The sequence below is a fragment of the Cavia porcellus genome, unplaced genomic scaffold, assembly GCF_034190915.1.
Source record: "Cavia porcellus strain 051 isolate PalLab524CR breed Dunkin Hartley unplaced genomic scaffold, mCavPor4.1 scaffold_32, whole genome shotgun sequence".
Classification (NCBI taxonomy): domain Eukaryota; kingdom Metazoa; phylum Chordata; class Mammalia; order Rodentia; family Caviidae; genus Cavia; species Cavia porcellus.
The window spans coordinates 37,094,785-37,115,324 of NW_026947515.1; the positions used below are offsets into that span (position 1 = coordinate 37,094,785).

The window sequence follows — 20,540 nt, forward strand, 5'->3', positions numbered from 1 at the left end:
AAAAATAGGATCTTTTGCAAAGTTTGAAGTATAATATCTCCTATACTGTTAGTTCCAGTGTTGCCTGTAGAACAGACAAAAGATTCTGGAATTTTCCCCTCAATATTCATTCCAAATAATACTTGAGTAATGAAAAAAAAATACTTGAGTAATGTTCAGAATGTGGTTTTAGTGAGTATATCTTTACATAATGGAGCATTTCATGTTTTGTAATTAAAAGGTAGAATTTATCAAGGGGATTTTATTCAATATTTTTTTAATCCCACAAGTATTTCAGGGGTCAGGGGCTCAGCTCAGCAGCATAAGCACCTGCCTGGCAAGCATGAGGTCAGAGCTCCATCTCCGCACCGAGAGAAAAAAAGTCTTCCATATTTTCTTCTGGTATTTTATGAGTTTACTCTTTGCATTTAGATCTCTTACATTTAGATTACTTCAAATTTATTTTGGTGTAGGAAGAGAGGTAAAGCTTCAAGTTTAGGGGTTTTTTTCCCCCTAGATTGTTAGCTGGTTGATCGGATATCTGTGTCTCTCTGTCTCTATCTCTCTGTCACTCTGTCTCTGTCTCTCCCTGTGCAGGTAGTTAAACCCAGAGCCTTGCGTGTGCTGACCAAGCACTCAGTCCATCGCTGAGCTACATCTCTAGTCCGCTGATCCCACTTGTGAACTGCTGTTTTTATAACCACAAATTCCCAACTATCTCTCTGTTTTGGCATTTGCTACCCTGGTCTAGTATCTGTCTACTCATGTGCAGAAACAAAGCTGTTTTAGTTATTCTCCCCATTGCTCTCCTTTTCTCAATTTCCTGCATTTTATTTTATTTTTTCTTTTGGTCCCAGGGATCGACCTCACAACCTTGCCCTTGCCAGGCAGGTGCTTACCCACTGAGCTAAATCCCCGGCCCTTCCTGGATAGTTTTGATCCTTATTTCACATAATAATTTTTGAACCAATTTGTTTAGTTCCAAAAATAGACCTCCCCTCCTCCTACTTCCTTGTCTTTTTAAGACTGTGCAGTTCAGGCTGGCCTGTAACTCTTTCTGTTTTCCTTTGGGCCAGGAATTGAACTCAGGAGCTGGTGCTTGCAGGCAGGCGCTGTGCTGCTGAGCTGTATCCCTGGTCCCCTTGAACGAGGGCCTTATAGCCCAGGCTGGCCTCGAACTCTAATGGTCCTCCTGCCTCAGCCTCCTGAGTGCTGGGATTACGGACATGTGCCAGCGTGCCTAGTTTAATCCTTCTTTTTTTGAGACAGTATCTTGCTTTATAGCTCAGGCTGCTGGAACTCAGTATACCCCTCAGCAGTCTGGCCTTGAATCTGTGGCAGTTTCCTACTCTAGTGCTGGGTTGACAGGCGTGTGGCACCATGCCTGGCCCGCTTTTATTTTTATAGGAATAGAGATCGGGTGAAATTTGTCGGTTAACGGTAGAAAAAAATGTGTATCTTCATGATTTTGAGTTTTTCTATCCAAAAATAGCATTTTCCTTTCCATTTAAATCCTGTATTTTACGTATAAGTGATTTTCCCACATATATACAGATTCTGCCAAAAAATGTATACACTTCAGGAGAAGAAAAACTTGCATAAATAGTTTAACTACATTTATTGCAACATCATGAGACTAATACAAGTCATTTTTGGCCCCTACAATTACAAGAGGCGCCCCGAGTGGAGGCCATGAGCTTCAGACGTGTATTAGTGCTGTGATCTGCTGCTTGGGTGACTTTGGTCCTGAGAGGGCTGCTCCTGGTTTTCAGTTTCTTCTCTAAGGCCCTGCAGAGCAGCGGGTTCTGAGAAACACAGCATCTCTAGGGCCCCTCAGATGAGGGCAACACCAGCTATTGAAAAAATATCGTATTATTTTTCTTTTCCTGAAATGTGTACATTTTTTGGTAGACTCTGTATGTGTAATAATTTCTGATATTTTATTTTTATTGCTTTAATTATCATTGGTCTCTTTTCCTCCATAATAATTGTAACTGATTACAGACAGTTTTATCTTAGCAAGTTTTTATTTTTATAAATTTTTCCCTAGCCACTTTTACAAATATCTTAGCATTTAAAATAGATTTTTTTCCCTTAAAAATATTTTTATTAGGCCAGGCATGGTAGTGCATGCCTGTAATCCCAGCACTTGGGAGGCCCATGCAGGAGGATTGCTGTGAGTTTGAGACCAGCGGGGGCCACAGAATGAATTCAGGACCAACCTAAACTATATAGCCATATACTCTGGTTTCTCATTCGATCGTATAAATCTTTCACCTTATCTACATAGCAAGATCCTTTCTCAAAAAACCAGAAAAAAATTTTTAAACTATGAAACATATGACAGAGGAGTACTTAAAATTCATATGGCTGTGTAAATGTCTACCGAAAACAAGCATCTTTCTATACTACCTCAGCCAAGCGTAGACATTGCCAGCCCAAAAGTCGTGCCCCCAACCTTGTTTTCAGTTGAGATTGTTGCTAACACTTAAAATTCAGGAGATTTCTACAGGAAAGCTCACTTTGTGGCCTTTATGCTGAGAAGTCGGGAGACCCGGCTGGGCCGGGCCAGGCTGGAGTCCTGGGCCGGGCTCTTTTCAGGAGGCCTGCTCACCTGGGTCAGTGTGGGCCAGGTGTCACCTGCTGTGTTCCGACACTTTCCTTGGAGATATCTGAGTTTCTGAACTTTCTTCAGGATATAAAAACAGCAGGAGCTGGCAGGACATTGGAAAGTGAGCCTGAGGGAGGACACTGGCTCTGGTGTGGGCAGAAGGGTGCTGCTCTCTCCCTGGGGTGCTGCTGTCCCTGGAGGGCTGCTCATTCCTGGTGGTGCCTTTCCTCAGGAGCTGCTCTGCTGTGGCGGTACTCTCTCCTGTGTGCTGGTCTCTCCTGTGTGCTGGTCTCTCCAGGGTGCTGGTCTCTCCGGTGTGCTGATCCTGAAGTGTAGTTTTTCCCTGAGACGGGAGCTCTAAGTTTCCGGACAGGATTGTGGCCACACTGACTTTGAGGTGCCTCTGAGATGCACGGGGGATTTCATATGTGAGCAAGTCTAGAGCTCGGCGGGGTGTGGTGGTGCACACCTGTAAACTCCGGCCCTCAGGAGCTGCGGCATGGGAGTCACTGTGAGTTTGAGGTCAGTTTGGATGACACAGTTAATTCAAGGCTGCTCTGAACTACATAGCGAGACTGTCTCAAGAACCAAGAAATGGTAACAAAGAATCTAAAGCTCTGCCTTGTAGATCTGGGCGTGATGGGCTTGTAGAGGCAGCTAGAGCCGCAGGCGTGGGTGACATGGACCCAGGGAGGGTTCCCGAATGTCAAAGCCTTGAGGAAGCTGTTTAGGGGGCAGATTCTTTACTGTGCTCCAGGACCCAGCTGAATGATCCCCGGGGATACGGAGAGACGAGGGTGCTGCTACAGAACGGGCAGAGCAAAGAAGGGCAGGCTGGAAAAGTGTGTCTGAAGAAGTGGGTGCCTTCCACAGCGATGTGAAAACCTCCAGGAAAATGCAGGGAGGAGGAACGAGAGGCATCCCTGGGGCTCCGCTGTGATGATCCGATCCGTGAGGAGCTTGGGGAGTTCCAGACCTGATAGTGGGTGACGTGGGGAGCCCGCTCTCTGGGGCTGAGAATGGAAGGAAAGGACAGACAGAATCTTCTGGGACAGCTCCTCAAAAGAGGCAAGAGGTGCAAGGAGCACAGAGTGTGGGACCTCATTTCTTTAGCAGGATAAATGTTGAGAAGAGCTGTTTTTATTTACAAATTAAGACTGTGGAAACTTGCTATATTTTGAGGGTGGAGGGAACCAGCAGGTTGAGGGCATTAGTAGGTTGAACTGGGGACCAGGGCACCTGACAAAGGAGGAAACAGAGCCTGGGAGGGGCCTTTAACCTTGGGTGGGGAGGAATTCTGCTGTAAACGGGAAGAGCCTCAGTGCAGAGGCAGCCAGGTTTACACATTTATAGCAGGAAGCGGATGGAGGCCTCCCGGATGGCTTTTTATTTCTGTGCTTATGGAGTGAGGCTCTCTGCTGAGAGTGAGGGAGCCCAGCTTCAAGAAGAATGGAAAGGATTTGCAAGCAGTCCCTTGAGGAGCGGGTGGGAGGGAGAGCAGAGCCTGGAGGGAGGAGAGACCTTGAAGTGCTCAGCTGAGGCCGGTGACTTTCTCGGGCCTTACTCAGCTTGGATTTGACCAGCTGGGGTTCTGGGTAGAGGGTTACACTAAGGAACGCGGGCGACAAAGCGTGAGGACTGGTGGGAAGAGCAGGGCTCGGGGTGAGGGTCTGTGCAGAGTGCACATGTGTGAGACCCTGGGTTCCGCCTCCAGTGTCAGTAAGCACAGGAAGACAGACACACAGACACAGACAGCAGTCTTTGAGGACAGAGGGAAAGAGAGAGCAGGGCCTAGTGTGCTCCCAGGAGGTCAGAGCGTGAGCTGTTGAGAGACCTTGAGGCCAGGAAGCCAGGCCAGGAGCATGCTTGGCATCACAGTCTGAGATGCAGGTGAGCCATGAATAAGTTCCGGTGTGGGGGGGCTGGCACCTAGGGGGAGGTCAGTAGAGTAAGGAGGAGGGAACACTTGGGATGAGGGTTGTGTGTGCAGTGAAGAATCTTCTGGTGTGTCACTTAAAAAAAGGAAAAAGAAACAAGTAAAATCAATGTTAATGTTGGACCCAGCAATCACAACATAGTGTCATCACCACAGTAATCAACATAAAAGTGGGGGGGATTCATTTACGTATTTATTAAGACAGGGCCTCACTGTGTAGTGCAGGCCGGCCTTGGGCTCACTGCGCAGTCCAGGTCTCACACTCACGGTGATCCTCCTGGCACAGCCGCTCAGGTGCAGGGTTATAGGTGTGAGTTGCCACAACTGGAGAGTATAAAATTATCCATGAAATATTTTCTGTTTTTGCATGTGAAATCTCCTCTGCCTTCCACCTTGCTGTGTTTTCTCTACCTTTGGAGAGATTTCTGTTGATTTTATGTCTTTTTGTGGTGGGGGGGGTCCTTGGGATCGAACTCACGACCCTGCACTTGCCAAGCGTCTTACTTATTTTGATTTTTGATTGTTTCGCCATCATTTCTAACTTCCAAAATCTCTTTTACTGTTCCTTTTTTATACCAGCTTAGTCTTCTTCCATGGATACTTTTTATGTCTCTTATTTTCCTCAGGGTGTTAGTGACAGTTTTGCTGGTTTTGCTTATTTGAGTTGAGCAAGCCTCTTGTTCCCTTCTAGTTGCTTTGTTTTGTTTGTTTCTTTGTTTTGGCTTCCAGCCTTGTACTGGGAAAGGCACAGAGCAGTGTTTAGGGCTCCTGGGTTCACAGTTAAGGAAGGGAACCAGGAGCTGATTGGAAGTTCTGAGAGGGGTGGGTGGGGCTTGACAGCCTGCTGCAGAGTCATTTAGGGGGGGCTGTTTCAGGGGATCTCTCAAGGTCATTACCTTTAGGGTTTGCCTCTTACGCTAGTCTGAGGCCACAAAAAAGCACCTGCCAAACTGCATCCCCGGAAGCAGTGTGTGGCTTTCTGGGTACGAAGACAGTCTTAGGGAGCAGCACGGGTGTGGCCACCTGACCACGCTCTGCTCTCACTCTCCAACTCAGCCCGGGGCCTTGGCCCAAACACCCGGTTTACGCTGCGGTGACCGACCGTAGGCCTCCGGAGACTTGCTGGGTGAGACTGCAGCATAGAGCAGGGACACAGCCCCCCGCTCTTCCAGTTCAGGTCCCGTGTTCAGCCCGTTCTAGAGATTTCTTTGAAGCCGCCTGGATCCAGGAGAGCCTGGGTAGTTTCTCAGTGGTCTCCACTGCTAACCTACACTTTCCCTTCTGGTTCCTACGCATCTACTTTTCAGCTTCTACGACTTGTTTGCTGTCTCCTTCTCTCTGTGGGCTCATGCCGCAGTCCCCGTTCCTGTGCCTTTTGCTCGAGGGATGGGGCAGGGATACACATAACTGTGTCCTCCGGCTTCACCACCTGGAGGTTCTGCTGCCCTCTGTCTCTCAGTCCCTTGGTGCTGTCCGGCCCCACACGCCTTGTCCCCTGCCGACTCAGGTCTGTCCCCGAGTGCTCCCCTCTGCTGCCCTGCTCTTCTGTCTTCCCAGGTTCCTTTTGATTCTCTTCACGGAGATCGACTACTGGGAGCGGCTGCTGTTTGAGATTCCCCATTACGTGGTGAACCTGGCTGAGCGGGCTGAGGACCTGCGCGTCCTGAGGGAGAATCTGCTGCTTGTTGCCCGGGACTACAATAGGTAGGGTCGGGGGAGCCTGGGAGACTGACTGTGTTCCTCCTCTGTTTTACCCACCATTGTCCACTGCCTACAGTGTCTTTCTGTTGTTACGTTTGTGCATTTCAAAATGCTTCCCTGTAGCCTCCCTTGTGGCCCTATGGTTGTTCCCCTCCTTGTAATTTCCTCTTCTAGCTGTAGTGAAAGGCGCAGCCAGGTCTTCTCACACCCCTGAGGCCCTTCTGGAGGAGTGCAGCTGGGTGGTGTTAGTATGATGGGCACAAGGTGACATCAGGTTCGTGGAACCACGTCATGATGCCCCCATGTCACTCCCATCCCCTTGGTCTCTCTGGAGTGTGGCTTTGTTCTGGGTCTAAGGCTGTAACAAAATACCATAAAACAACAGAAATTTATAATTCCTACTTCTGGATCCCGAGAAATCAAAGATCCAGGTGGATTCAGTGTCCGTTAGGGGCTCCTTTCCCGGGTCACTAGTGGCCACTTCCTGCTGTGTCCTCACACGTAGGACGCAGAGCTCTCTCCAGCCTGCTTTATCAAGGCTCTAATTCCATTCATGGGTGCTCACTGTCATGACCTAACCATTTCCTGCAGGCTCTGTGCCTAATGCTATTGCCTTAGAAGTGAGGATTCCAGCATAGTGATTTGAGGGGTGGGGACTCAGACTAGGGCAGGTTTCTCACTCAGCTCGGGGCAAGTCCAAGGGGATGGAACAAGTGGTCTTGTCTGAGTATTTAGAACTGCTGCGCTCAGTGTGGTGGCCTCTAGCCACGTGTGGCTATTTCCATGTAAATTAACTCATTACAGTTGAGAGCAGGGGTGCCCACTGGCACAGGCTGCATTTCCAGCACTCCCCAGCCACATGTGACTAGTAGCTACCATATTGGACAGCACACACGTTAGAACATTTCTCCCATCACGGGAAGTCTCTTCCAAACCACTGGTTTAGTATTGAACCTTCACATTCCCCCACTCAATTTCCTGGAGTTGCAAGGTCTTCAGAGTTTGTCCCCACCAGCTAATGGTCCTCTCTGATACACAGAATTATCGCCATGCTGTCCCCAGACGAACAGGCCCTATTCAAAGAGCGAATCCGATTCCTGGATAAGAAGATCCATCCTGGCCTCAAGAACCTGAACTGGGCCTTGAAGGGGGCCAGTGCCTTCTTCATCACGGAGTGCCGCATACATGCCAGCAAGGTGGGCCGTGGCCGGAGACCCTGAGGCCTGCAAGGCCGCTAAAAATAGGCAACCAACCCATGAGTCTTGGGTGGTGGCGGAGAGACTTGGGGGCAGCATAAAAGTGTTTTGGGGAAGGACTGTTTTACATTAGCAGCTCTAGCTGGAGGACAGGGAAGGTAGGTCTGTGGGGTCTGCAACTCCCTCATGGGAGGAAGATCCAGGGTCCCAGGTGCCAGGACAGTCCTGGAAGGTGTGCTCGTTCAGGGAGGTGGCCGTCCGTGAACACGGTGGGGTCTGGCTCCAGGTGCAGATGATCGTGAATGATTTCAAAGCCTCCACTCTGACCATCGGCTGGCGGGCCCAAGAGATATCGGAAACTCTGCTGGTTCGCATTAGCGGCAAACGAGTGTACCGGGACCTGGAGTTTGAGGAAGACCAGAGGGAGCATCGGGAAGCCGTGCAGCAGAAACTGATGAAACTGCACCAGGATGTGGTGAACATCATGACCAACTCCTACGAGGTCTTCAAGAACGACGGCGCAGAGGTAGCGTAGGGGCAGAGGTCGGGGTCTGTTGCCTGGGGCTCTGTGTTGGACAGAAACTGTCCCTGGTTCCAGTGGACCATTCTCTCCCCCCACACGTGTTTCTCAGCATCCTTTTCTTGGCCTGGATTGGGCTCACCTGCAGTCTTTCAACCCTCCTCCTCGGGATCCAGGGTCCTGCCCTCTGTTTAAGCCGCCTGTCCCTCACGGTCAGCGCGTTCTCATTCCCAGAGCCTGCCCTGCCTCCCCTCAGGGCTTCTCTTGTCCCCTTGCCCACCAGATTCAGCAGCAGTGGATGCTGTACACGATTCGGCTGGACCACATGATGGAGGACGCCTTGCGCCTGAACGTGAAGTGGTCACTGCTGGAGCTGTCCAAGGCCATCAACGGGGATGGGAAGACCACTCCAAACCCACTTTTCCGAGTTCTTGTCATTTTGAAGACTGACGTGCAGGGAGGTGAGGCACAGGTGAGAACTACTGTGGCCCCCGCAGGCCAAAAATAAACTTCATTTATCAGTCTCCCCACCTCTGAACTTGGTTTTCATCCTTGACTCCCTCCAGGGGCCCCCAGATCTGGTCCTGAGGGGTTCAGCCTCACCAGTCCTGAGGCTTGTCCCCTCTGTGGGATACGCCGAGGCCATCTCCACTGTGCTCCCCACAGGTGGAATTCTCACCCACCCTGCAGACCCTGGCAGGTGTGGTCAATGACATCGGCAGCCACCTTATTTCCACCATCTCTGTCTTCCGCCACCTTCCCGACATCCTCATCAAGCGCAAAATGCAACGGGACCCCATCCATACAATCGTGGGTAAGTGGGCAGCGTGTGTGGGGCTGTCAGGGGCTGTGCAGAGACAGGAGGTGAGACCAGGGTTGTTCTGGGTTAGTCATCACCTTGGTGAGTGGAAAACCAGCTCAGGGGCCAGACTGGGGAAGGAGCAGGGCCGTCAGTGGGGCTTGGGATCAGGTGAATAATGTCATGGAAACCGGGCACCGGGGTTGGTGCTGACTGGAGGTGGGCTAGGAGAGAAGCCTCTGTCCTGGGGAGGAGACCCAGCCACACCTTCACATACTGCCTCCCCCTCTGCCTTGTAACGCTTGGCACTTCTTTGAAGAACTAACGTTGGAGTGGAGGGTCCAGGGCAGCGCCCAGGGTAGGCTGGAGCCTGGGAGTGGGTGGGCACCAGTGAGAAGAATCTGTGTCTTTCGAAGAGCGAGATGAGGACATCAAGAAGATCCAGGTCCAGATCAGCACCGGCATGACCAACAACGCAAGCCTGCTGCAGAACTACCTCAAGACCTGGGACATGTACCGGGAGATCTGGGAGATCAACAAGGACTCCTTCATCCGCCGCTACCAGCGCCTCAACCCCCCCGTGTCTTCTTTTGATGCGGACATTGCCCGGTGAGTGAGGGCAGGTGCGGGAGTCCGAAGAGCTGGGCAGTGCGGTAACCGTGGAGGAACTGGGCAGCGCGGACAGCGTGTCCCCAGCTGCAGGACCGCAGGGCTGAGGAGGCTGGACTTTGCTCCTCAAAAATAGAGACTTTGGAAGAGCTGGGCTAGGTTTAGGGAGAAGCCATTGTTTGGGGGAGAACAGCATAAGAAGCAGGGCTAGAGACCTGAAAGACAGAAGGAGGCGGGCTAGGACGCAACTGAGGCTGATTCTTAACTTCTGATCTTAACTGGCAGCTTTTCGGGCCTCTAGATCAGTGGTCCGTTCATTCATTCATTCGTGCATTCCACATGATTGTCTGACAGGGCACGAGAAGTCAAAGATTCGAGAGAGAAAAGAACAGATTCCTTCTACCCCCGTGGGCCACGGTGCCGCGGGGAGGACGAGGGTGTTGGCAGCTGTGGCTGTGGTGGCTGAGGAAGGCTCGGGTCCCTCTGTGTCACTTAACTCACCGCGTAATCTTTGTTGTTGCTTTGTTTTCAATACCAGGGATCGAGCTCGTGCCCTTGCGCGTGCCGAGCAGGTGCTTGTGCCTCTGAGCTAAACCCCCAGCCTCCCTGAGCAGTCTTAAGCAGGTTTCTTATATTCTCTGGGCCTCTTTCCTCCTCAACACATACCATGTAACCTACCTCCAGACAACGGAAGATCCCTAAATATTTAGGAAAGCACTGTTAAAACTCTTAAGTAACTTACTGTGCAGCTTCTGTGTGACGCACGCTACGGTAAAGGTCCGGAGGTAGCAGGCAGCTGGGTGGGATCCGTGTTGGTCAGCTTTCTGTTACTGTAACAAATAACTGGGACAGTCAACTTTTGGTGGGAGAGAGTTGGTTTTGGCTTGCAGCTTTGGAAGTTTTAATCCGTGACCAATTCACTTCATTGCTTTGGGCTCGTGGAGAGTTACATCATGATGACAGTAGTTTCATAAACTTCCTGGCTGGCAGCTGGGAGACAGCTTAATTGGCACAGTACCTGCCTGGCAAGTGCAAGGTCTTGAGTTTGCTTCCTGGTACCAAAAAAACAAAAACAGAAACAAACTTCATGGGTGGGACTGAAAGAGAAGAGAGGTCCAGGGTCCCATTACCGCCTTCAAGAACATGAATCCAGAGACTGGAAAACCTCCTGGCAGGCTCTACCTAGTAAAGCTCCCACAACCTCCCACTAAAATCAAGACTGGGGACATTTAAAATCTGCAGTAGAATCTGCCCTTCCTGTGAGCTGGCACAAGCCATGCTGGGCCTGAGAGGAGTAACAAGAAGCCAGTTTGCTCTTCCCATGAGCCCACTGTGGGGTGCAGGCCGGGAGACAAGCACACACCCCGCTCACTCCCCGCAAGTAACCGGCTGGTTCAGAGGACAGACAGATACCAAGACCACTTAGTGCTTGTGTTGTTTGATTGACTTTGCAGGCCTAAGGCTGGTAGTCTGAGCAGCTATTAAGAGGATAGCAGTATGCATTGTAGCAAATATGGGGGATTTTCTTCTGTTTTGTTTCTGAAATTCAATATGATTGTTTTGTTTTGTTCCATGTTATTGTTTTGTTTTATTCAATCTTCTGTTTTGATTGGTTTTATTCTGTTTTGTTTGGTTTTATTATGTCTGATGGTATGGACAGCTATTTTGAAGAAAACAGGAGACGTTATGGTAGCCATTGTTGATTTCCTATTATCTTGTGTTGAACTCCTGTATTGCTTTCATTGTTATGCTCTGATTAACTCTGTTTGGTTTTAGTCTCTTTAAAATAAAAAAAAAATTAAAATCCACAATAGCCAGGCATGGTGGCATACACCTGCCATCCTAGCATTTGGTAGGCTGGGGCAAAGAGATTGCTGTGAGTTTGAGGTCAACTTAAGCTACATAGTGAGTTTAAGGCCAGCCTGAACTACATAGCAAGATCCTGTCTTAAAAAAAAGCAAAACAAATAAAATTCACAGTATAAACGGGGTGTGGTGGCACATGCCTATAATCCCAGCACTCAGAAGGCTGAAGCAGGAGGATTGCTGCCAGTTCAAGACCAGCCAAGGGTGCATAGTGAGCTCAAGGCCAGCCTGAACTACATAGTGAGACACTGTCTCAAAACCATAAATAAATATCAGCTCCTCAGAATAGCAGAAGGCAAGAATTTCCAGCCAGACGCACCCAGGAGTGGTTACACGAAGGACGTCATCCTGGGGCTGTCCATCCAGGCAGAGGTGGGCACGCGGCCCTAAGCCCAGCTACTAGGGATGCTGAGGCAGGAGGGTCACTTGGGCTAGGAATTTGGGGCCAGCATGAGCAATACAGACCTTGTCCCTAAAAATGGGAACTCCCGGGGGCCGGGGCTAGGAAGCAGCACAGTGTGAGCCTATGAAACGGAAGGCTTTGGGTGCCAAGGAAAGACCTGTTGCCACCCTGTTCTAGTCAGAAGTTGGGAAACCAGCATGGTGGGACGGGTTGGTGTGGGGCACACCCCCAAGGGGAAGAGCCTCAGAGCTGCCGCGCAGGGCTGGGTGGAAGGGCGCGGGGACACTGCGGTAGGGGCGTGTCTGCTGCCGAGGATCGTGCTAGCGGGGTTCCGGGCCCTCACAGCTACACAGAGGTGGCTAACAACGTGCAGAAGGAAGAGACGGTCCTCAACATCCAGTTTGTGCTGCTGGACTGTTCGCACCTCAAGTTCTCGCTGGTGCAGCACTGCAACGAGTGGCAGAACAAGTTCACAAGTCTGCTCAAGGAGATGGCAGCCAAGCACCTGCTGGACCTGCACAGCTACCTGCAGGAGAACGGGGAGAAGTACGCGCGGCGTGGCTGGGCGGGTGCGCAGGGCCGGAGCCCCAGGCCTGCTGCTGCAGCTTCCCCTCGCCTACCTCTAGGATCAGCCACCCTCCCCAGACCCTGGAGGAACTGGGGGTCAGCCTGCAGCTCATGGAAACCCTTCAGCATGACCTGCCCAATCTGGAGACCCAGATCCCGCCCATCCACGAACAGTTCACCATTCTGGAGAAGTACGAGGTGCCGGTTGCGGACGATGTGAGTCCTGCTGGTGTCTGGCTCACCTGAGCCACACCCGTGTCAGCAGCAGCTTGTGAGGGGCCCTGGTGCTGTCAGGAGGCAGTGCAGAGAAATGACTAAGTGAGAAGGCTCAGGATTGTGAAGCCCTTGAGCGGCAAAGTTAACTTACATAGTATTTCCGGTCAGCTTCTGAAATTCTTTTTTTTTTTTTTTTTTTTTTTTGTCTTTTTCATTTTTATCGGTACCAGGAATCGAATTCACGACTGCCTGCTTGCAAGGCAGGTGCTTATGTCGCTGAGCTAAATCCCCAGTCCCCTGAAATTCTTTTAACCCCAGCAAACCATGGCTTAATTTCTTGGGGCCTCACTGTACAAGAAAAGCTCATCTATGAGCATATTGCTGGCCTGCATCTCTAGTCATACTACTCAGGAGCCTGAGGGGGGAGCATCACTTGAGCCCAGCAACTCAGGGTCAGCTTGGTCAGCCTGTCTCCCCCAATGTCGGTCCTGCTCCCCTCCCCCACAAAAATGTATCCATAGACTCTGGCCTGTGAATCAGGAAAGAGTCCTTAGAAATAAGAGCACATGTTTGCTTAGCATGCGTGAGGTGCACACACACAGAGCACTGGTGAGAAGGACAGACCTCCTGCAGATGGGTCGGCCTCACCCTCCCCTCTCCGGCGGCCCCAGGTACTGGAAATGCTGGAGAAACTCAATGGGGAGTGGGTTACCTTCCAACAAATTCTGCTGGACAGTGAGCAAATGTTGAAGAAACACAAAGAGAAATTCAAGACGGGCCTTATCCTCTCCGCCGATGACTTTAAGAAGAAAGCGCACAACCTGCTGGAGGAGTTTGAGTTGAAAGGTACTTCCTGACCCACCTGCTGCCTTTGCCTCTGAGGCCCGGGTGCCAGCCTGTGTCCTGGAAAGGTCAGCACAGGACGGGGGGAGCCAGCACAGTGGTGGGGCAGGAAGGAGCCGCAGCTCCGCCACTTCTGTCAGGGCCAAGGCAGGCGCTCACCCCTTGGCAGCAGCCCTGGCCACATCTCCAGGGCTCTCATCCCGCCATCCTGTTCCATCCGTTGCCGGTTCCTGGGCGACGTTTAGTAGTCCTTACCCAGCTCCTCCAGCGCCCTCGGGGGCCCACGGTTTCTTTTTACTGTCCTTCCCTTCCTGTGCTCATGTGAGGGGGGAAGTAATTTGCCCGCAAGGTAGGCCACCCATGACCACGCTTGGACGGGCCATGGACTGCAGCAGAAGCTGAGCTGCGCTTCGAACCCCCCAGGCCCCTTCACCAGCAGCGTGGGCTACCCGGCTGCCCTGGATCAGATTGCGCAGGCCCGGGCCATGCTGATGGCACTGCGGGAGGAGGAGAACGCGCTCCGCTCCAACCTGGGCATCTTCAAGATCGAGCAGCCGGCCTCCAAAGACCTCCAGAACCTGGAGAAGGTGTGTGCCGAGCTGGGCCGGGGGAACCAGGGGTGAGGGGCGGGGCGCAGGAGGCCGCTCCTAGGGACCGCCAAGACCCTGGTAGCAAGCACACTTATACCTGGGCAGCCCTCCCTTCTGTCTGGCTCCAAAGCATTCGTTACCCCAAAGGAGATCATAGTACTGTGAGTAGTTCCTCCCCACTCCTCCCAATCACAGTCAGAAATCAGTGTACGGTGTTTATGGATTCGTCCTCTCCAAACCTTTCATATAAAGGGAGCCGTATGACATGGGGCCCTTTGTCTCTGGTGTCTTAGCACAGTGTCTTCAAGATTCCCCCAGGTTGTGTCAGGACTTCTCCCTTTTGATGACCGAATAATACTCCATGGTTTGTACTTACCACCTTTTGTCCCTCCACTCACCAGGTGATGGCCCCCGTGTTGTTTTTGCCTTTCGGCTGTAGTAAGTAGTCCTGCTAGGAACTTGCATGCTCCCGTGTTTGTTTGAACACCTGTTCCTAATTCTTGTGGGAAGCCTAGCAGTAGAATTGCTGGAGCATACGGTAACTATGTTTAAATTTTTGAGGCACCGCCAAGCTATTTTCCTCAGCAGCTGCACCATTTTATATTCCCACTAGCAATGTACAAGTGCTTTTCCCTGTACCCTTGCCAACACTATTTCACTCTAAAAACATCTTTTTTTTTTTTGTTTTAGCCATCCCAGTGAGTGCCAGTGATATCTCAGAGGTTCTAATTTGCATTTCCTAATGCCTAATGGCGCTGAGGCTCCTTTCATGTGCTTAGGACTTGATGAGCCGGACCTCCGCGGCTGGGGCTGGCTGTCCGGGAGGCAGGCAGGTGCTGCTGCCCCTGACCGCCTCTGCTCGGCCCTGGCAGGAGCTGGACGCGCTGCAGCAGGTCTGGGAGATCACGCGGGACTGGGAGGAGAGCTGGGGCCAGTGGAAGACGGGCCGCTTCCTGACCCTGCAGACGGAGGCCATGGAGACCACGGCGCACGGGCTGTTCCGGCGCCTCACAAGGCTGGCCAAAGAGTACAAGGTGTGCGGAGACAGACCGCCAGCAGGCGGGACGGCCCTGCGGGAAGGGGGCCCTGGCGGGGCCCTGACGACTCCCACTTCGCTCAGGATCGAAACTGGGAAGTTATCGAAGCCACTCGCTCCAAAATAGAGCAGTTCAAGAGAACCATGCCCCTCATCTCTGACCTGCGGAACCCCGCCCTCAGGGAGAGGTGAGGCTGCTCCTGGTCCCCCGGAGCCCCGGCTCTGTCCCTCCAGTCACCTCGGGTTCTGACCGTTCCCTTTCAAGCATCCACAGCGTTTCCTTTTTCTTTGTTCTCAAATATGCATATTTTTCCCCTTTCAAAAAAGTCACATATATATTTATATTATAGTTATTTATTTCAGAATAGAGGATCCAATCCCGGCCCGGATATGCTAAGCAAGTGCTCTACTGCCGAGCCACACCCCTCTCTGCCACCAGCTCTAAAATTTATTTATTTTTAACATTTTTATTTTATTATTTTAATCGGTATTGGAGATTGAACTCACAACCATGTGCTTGCAAGGCAGGTGCTTATGCTGCTGAGCTAAATCCCCAGCCCCAACATTTTCTATTTTTATTTATTTATTTTTTAATCTCTGGAACAGGAGATTGAGCCCAGAGGCACTCCATCACTGAGCTAGATCACCTGGCCTTTTTATTTATTTTGAGACAAGGTCTTGCTAAATTGGTGAGGCTGGATCCTTCTATTGCAGCCTTCAGTAGCTAGAATTACAGACATACGCCCTGGCTTTTATTTTTTAATTGATATACACGCATATATTTATAATGTATACCATGATGTTTCAAAATACGCAAACATTGTGAAATAGCTCTACTGAACCTATTAACATATGCATTATCACACTTGCTTATCTTTTGTGGTGAGACTATTTAAAATGTATACTTGGCGATTTTCAAGCATGTAACCCAATGTTATAACAACTGTGTTGCACCGCAGATGTCCAAACTTACTCCTCATAGGGAACTGAAATTGTGTACCCCTAGTGCACCATCTCCCAATTCTGCTGCCACCCCCATCCTTGGTAACCACCATTCTCTCAGCTTCTGTGAATTTGACTTTTTAAGATTGTTCACATAGGCCTGGGGATATAGTTCGCAGCACAAGCACCTGTCTGGCAAGAGCAAAGTCCTGAGTTTGATTCCCAGTACCAGGGAAAAAAAGGTTGTTCATGTAAGTAAAGTCATCCAGTAGTTGTCTTCTTGTGTTCTGCGTAACAGAAAGTCCTCAGGGTCATCCCTCTTGTCACAAATGACAGAATTCCTTTCGTTTTAAAGATGAAATGTACTGGTTGTGGTGGCACATGCCTGTCATCTCAGCACTTGGTAGGCTGATGCAGGAGGATCATTGTGAGTCTGAGGTTAGCGTGGGCTGTAAAGTGAGTTCAAGGCCAGCTTAAACTGAATAGTAAAACCCTGTCTCAAAAAAAAAAAGTGAAATAGTATTCTGTTGTGTATAAATATTGCATTTCTTTATCCTTTCATTGCTTGAAGGATACTTATGTTCATTCTGCCCACATCCTGGCCACCAGCTGTGAACGTGGCCGTACAGGTGTTGAGAGCCTGTGCCGCCCCTGCTCCTTGCAATGTCCAGGGTTATCCAGACTGGCTCCTTGCCCTGGGGCTCCCTCCTCCTGTGTCCTCCCACTTTATTTATCTCTCGTGGCTAAGCCTTGTGTCTTTTGTCATACAGAAGGTTGCATTTTGATGCAGCCAAGGTGGTGTTTGCTTCTGTGCCTTGCTTGAAAAGACCTTTCTTATTTCAAAGTTGCAAATACAATGCTTTTGTTTAATACTGTTTTTCAAGTTTAACTCTTCTAGATAGATCTAGACTTTACTGTATGATAGAGGAAGCATTGAGTGATATTTTAATCATTGTCTACCCACTTAGGAGAAAATAATTTTTCTTTCTTTCTTTCTTTTTTTTTTTTGTATTGCCTCCTGTATGTTTTTGCTGCCTTTCCCCTCTTAAGTGGCGGCAATTAAGTGCAGCCTAACCCCTTTGTTTGCTTAAGTTATTTAACTAGTCTAAGCTTTGGTTTCCTCATCTCCAAATGGAATAATCATGCTTCCTAATTTAAATGGGTCATGAGATTTAAATGTGACATTTCATGTAAAGCGTGTGCCCTAGTGCATGATCCATGACAGTTTACTGAGTGTTTCGTTGCATGTCTGCCTCAAGTCTTTCTCCAGGGAATCAGCTCCTAGAGGGTGTCGTGTCAATCTCTGTGTTCCCTGAGGTACCTAAGGCTGCACCATACGGGCTGCTTAGTAAAATCTGTTCATCATGAAGTAATATGTACCCAGAACCATGGTGTTCCAAAGGGAAGAGGCACAGAGAGTGATTTCTCTTTTCTTTTTCCTTTTCTTTTCTTTCAGGGCCTCACATCGGTAAATACTCTGCTGAACAAGGTCCTTGGCCCCAGGGAATGATACTGATGCCTTTTAGTAAGCTCTGGTGTGCAGCCTCCTGATCAGATCTCTCGTTCTTGGTTGTAGGCACTGGGACCAGGTCAGGGATGAAATCCATCGGGTATTTGATCAGGAATCTGAAAGCTTCACCTTGGAGCAGATTGTGGAGCTTGGAATGGATCAGCATGTAGAGAAAATTGGGGAGATCTCTGCCTCGGCAACCAAAGAGCTGGCCATAGAACTGGTAGGACACCAGCCTTGCCCGCCCTCTCCACTCCCAAAGCCTCCTGGAGCACAGGCTCCTGCTGTGCGTTCCCATTGGAATGCATCCATCTGAAGATCCTCCCAGCTCCTCCTCCTCCTCTGGGGCTAGTTACCGGGTGCTGTCTCCCAATTTGTCTTCACAGGCCTTACAAAACATTGCCAAGACTTGGGATGTGACTCAGCTAGACATAGTACCCTACAAAGATAAGGGCCACCACCGGCTGAGGTAGGGACTTGGAGTTCCGGGAGGGGCGAAGCCCACGCCAACAAGGTGGAGAGTGGGGATCAAGGTTCGGCAGATGGCATGGGCTGTTACATTGACCCCCTGTGTTCCAGAGGTACAGAAGAGATATTCCAGGTGCTGGAGGATAACCAGGTAGCCCTATCGACCATGAAGGCGTCGCGCTTTGTCAAGGCCTTCGAGAAGGATGTGGACCACTGGGAACGCTGTCTCTCCCTCATCCTGGAGGTTATTGAGACGGTGCTCACCGTGCAGCGTCAGTGGATGTACCTAGAGGTCAGAACTCGGTGTCCGCACGCCTCCCACTTCCTGCCTTTGCTCGGTGTGAGGCTGGGACCTGCCTGTGTGCCCTCGTAGCCATGGCACTGTCCCAGCTCTGTCTGCGTCCCAGCTGTCTGGCCCTTAGTGCCTTACCTTCCTTTTCTGTTACTTTTGTTCTTTTTATCAGATTCTTATTCTGTTTTTTTCTTGGACCTTGCTATACCTGACTTCCGATTCCCATACAAGCCCTAGACCTTGGATATTTGGACTGTCAGCTTCCAGTGTTCCGTGTCTCCCACTCAGCTGGCATCCCTGGTTTGGGAGCAGGGAGCAGAGTGGGGAGACAGCAGGGGAAGCACCTCTCACCCCAGTCGTTTGCCCTCAGAACATCTTCCTAGGAGAGGACATCCGCAAGCAGCTGCCCAGTGAATCAGCCTTGTTTGACCAGGTCAACAATAACTGGAAATCCATCATGGACCGAATGAGCAAGGACAGCAATGCTCTGCGGAGCACGCATTACCCAGGTGAGCTCTGGCCTTTCGCCTGCCTGGGCTCCTCAGCTGGTTCTACAGGTGTGGGAGGGGACGGCCACATGCCTCGTTTATAAAGACGGACTCTGTAGCCCTCTATCATAGCACTTCCTGTCACCACTGTCTTTTCTAAGCATTAAATAATAGGCTAGTGAATGAAATTCAACCATTATGTGAATAGAATGTAACATAGTGGTTATGGGATATAGAATCAGACCGCCTTGGGTTCAAAACCTGATGTGTTGGGCATGGTGGCCCAAGCCTGTAATTCCAGCCCCCAGGAGGCTGAGGCCAGAGGATTGACCCACGTGTGATGCAGGCAAGGGCTACGTAGCAAGTTCAAGGACAGCCTGAACTATGCAGTGAGACCCTGTTTCGACTCCACCCACAAAGGGAAACAGTTAACAAAGGCACATTTTGCAGCAAATTATAAGCAAAGCCAGTAAAACAGTTCTGTCATTGAAGATACAGAACAAACCCACCGGTCCACGGCTATTGGGTCCTTCTGTGATTTCCACTCGTGGTCACGGGAAGCTATGGTCTGTGTGCATACTGAAGGATGAAGACCACTTTAGGGTTCCCACTCGGGAGCAGCAGACTGCAGGGAGAAAACCAATCAAGACCTAAGACTTCATGGCCCTGATTCAGGCCAGAGGTTTGCAAGAGCTGCTGGTTTCAAACAAGAGCCTGAAGACAAATCTTTCTAGGGTCCGTTGGCCATTTCAGGACTTTGAAAGTGCAATGATCAATGCATTAGGAAGAAACGGCTTAGAGCCCACTGCGGCCCTGAGAAGCCGTGTTCCAAGGCTCCACCCCAGCAGGCCCCAGTGACTTGGTGAGCCCACCGCGGGCCACACCTTGAAGCTCTGCTGCCATGGGGCACATTGGTGAACTCCCTGTGCCTCTCCACCACTCCAGGAACCCAGGATGGTGGGAACCCAGGTGCCTAGACCAGTCCCCCTACCCGAGGGACTGGCGGACAATGGGAGGCAGCAGTGGGCTTATTTGGAGGAACGGAGGACAAGGTCAAGACAGAGGAGCAAAATTCAATCTCAGAGCCGGCATGGTGGCGCACACCTGTAATCCCAGCATTCGGAAGGCTCAGGCAGGAGGATCTTTCCAAGTTTAGGACCAGACTGGGCTACAAAGTGAGTTCAAGTCTGGCCTGAACTACATAGCAAGACGCTGTCTCAAAAAACAAAAACAAACAAGCAAAACCCAATCTCAAACCTCCAACCCACACAGAATGAGTTTCAGGAGACACAGACATAGTAGAAATGAGAAATCACGCACCTGAAGCTTATGAAAAGCTAACAACAGAAGCAGAGAAGCAACGTAGTTCTTGTGTTGTCTGGTTAATTTGGCCTGCCTGTGTCTGATGGTCTGGACAGCGATTTTGAAGATAACAAAAGGCATGGTAGCCATTGTTGATTTTCTATTATCTTATTTTGAAATCCTATATTATTTTAATCATTTTGGTTTATTTGGTTTTACTCTGTTTTGTTTCGTTTGCTTTTATTCTCTTTAAAATTAAAAAAAAAAAAGGGTACTAAAAAAAATTTAGATGACCCAAATTTGGAGATCCAGTCTACAGTTGGGCATCTATGGTGAATATACATGTCTCAGATGAAGTACAAACAGCAAATAAATATATGAGAAAATGTTCATCATCACTGGTCATTCAAGACATGCAAATTAAAAGAATGTTGAGATTCCATATCACCCCAAAAGCAGTGGCTCTTACCAGGAAATCAACCAATAACAAATGCCTGCAGGCGGTGGGTAAAAAGGAGCCCTTCCCCACTGTTGGTGGGAGTGCAGACTGGTGCAACCACTGTGGAGCTTCCTCAAAAATAGGACTAAAGGTCCCATTTGACCCAGCTATTCCTTTTCTGGGAATCTTTCTGAAAGAATTAAAAGTATCTTGCCACAGCAGTATATG

The 20,540-nt window shown here is 50.1% G+C and overlaps 1 protein-coding gene and 1 non-coding gene across 10 annotated transcripts in view; both read left to right on the forward strand.

Moving 5' to 3' along the window:
* Positions 1-20,540, forward strand: part of Dnah2 (dynein axonemal heavy chain 2) — a 109,968-nt gene that overhangs the window by 33,872 nt on the left and 55,556 nt on the right. For 7 of the 9 annotated variants that reach the window (XR_010045329.1, XR_010045330.1, XM_063242551.1 and 4 more), the window contains 16 exons: positions 6,084-6,230; positions 7,267-7,423; positions 7,710-7,949; positions 8,227-8,415; positions 8,610-8,757; positions 9,159-9,351; positions 11,965-12,165; positions 12,246-12,402; positions 13,074-13,248; positions 13,669-13,832; positions 14,708-14,869; positions 14,956-15,059; positions 17,390-17,546; positions 17,710-17,792; positions 17,903-18,083; positions 18,454-18,592. Coding sequence is in view for 7 of the 9 variants with exons in the window: in XM_063242551.1 (XP_063098621.1) it covers positions 6,084-6,230; positions 7,267-7,423; positions 7,710-7,949; positions 8,227-8,415; positions 8,610-8,757; positions 9,159-9,351; positions 11,965-12,165; positions 12,246-12,402; positions 13,074-13,248; positions 13,669-13,832; positions 14,708-14,869; positions 14,956-15,059; positions 17,390-17,546; positions 17,710-17,792; positions 17,903-18,083; positions 18,454-18,592 (2,597 nt within the window). In the remaining 2 variants the exon portion in view is untranslated. Of the gene's footprint in view, positions 1-6,083; positions 6,231-7,266; positions 7,424-7,709; positions 7,950-8,226; positions 8,416-8,609; positions 8,758-9,158; positions 9,352-11,964; positions 12,166-12,245; positions 12,403-13,073; positions 13,249-13,668; positions 13,833-14,707; positions 15,060-17,389; positions 17,547-17,709; positions 17,793-17,902; positions 18,084-18,453; positions 18,593-20,540 lie in introns of all 9 variants that reach the window. The other 2 variants (XM_063242548.1, XM_063242550.1) reach the window with 2 other exon arrangements.
* On the forward strand, positions 19,232-19,367 carry LOC111755750 (small nucleolar RNA SNORA2/SNORA34 family). Its single transcript, XR_002790313.1, has one exon. It is a non-coding gene; the product is annotated as a small nucleolar RNA SNORA2/SNORA34 family (small nucleolar RNA).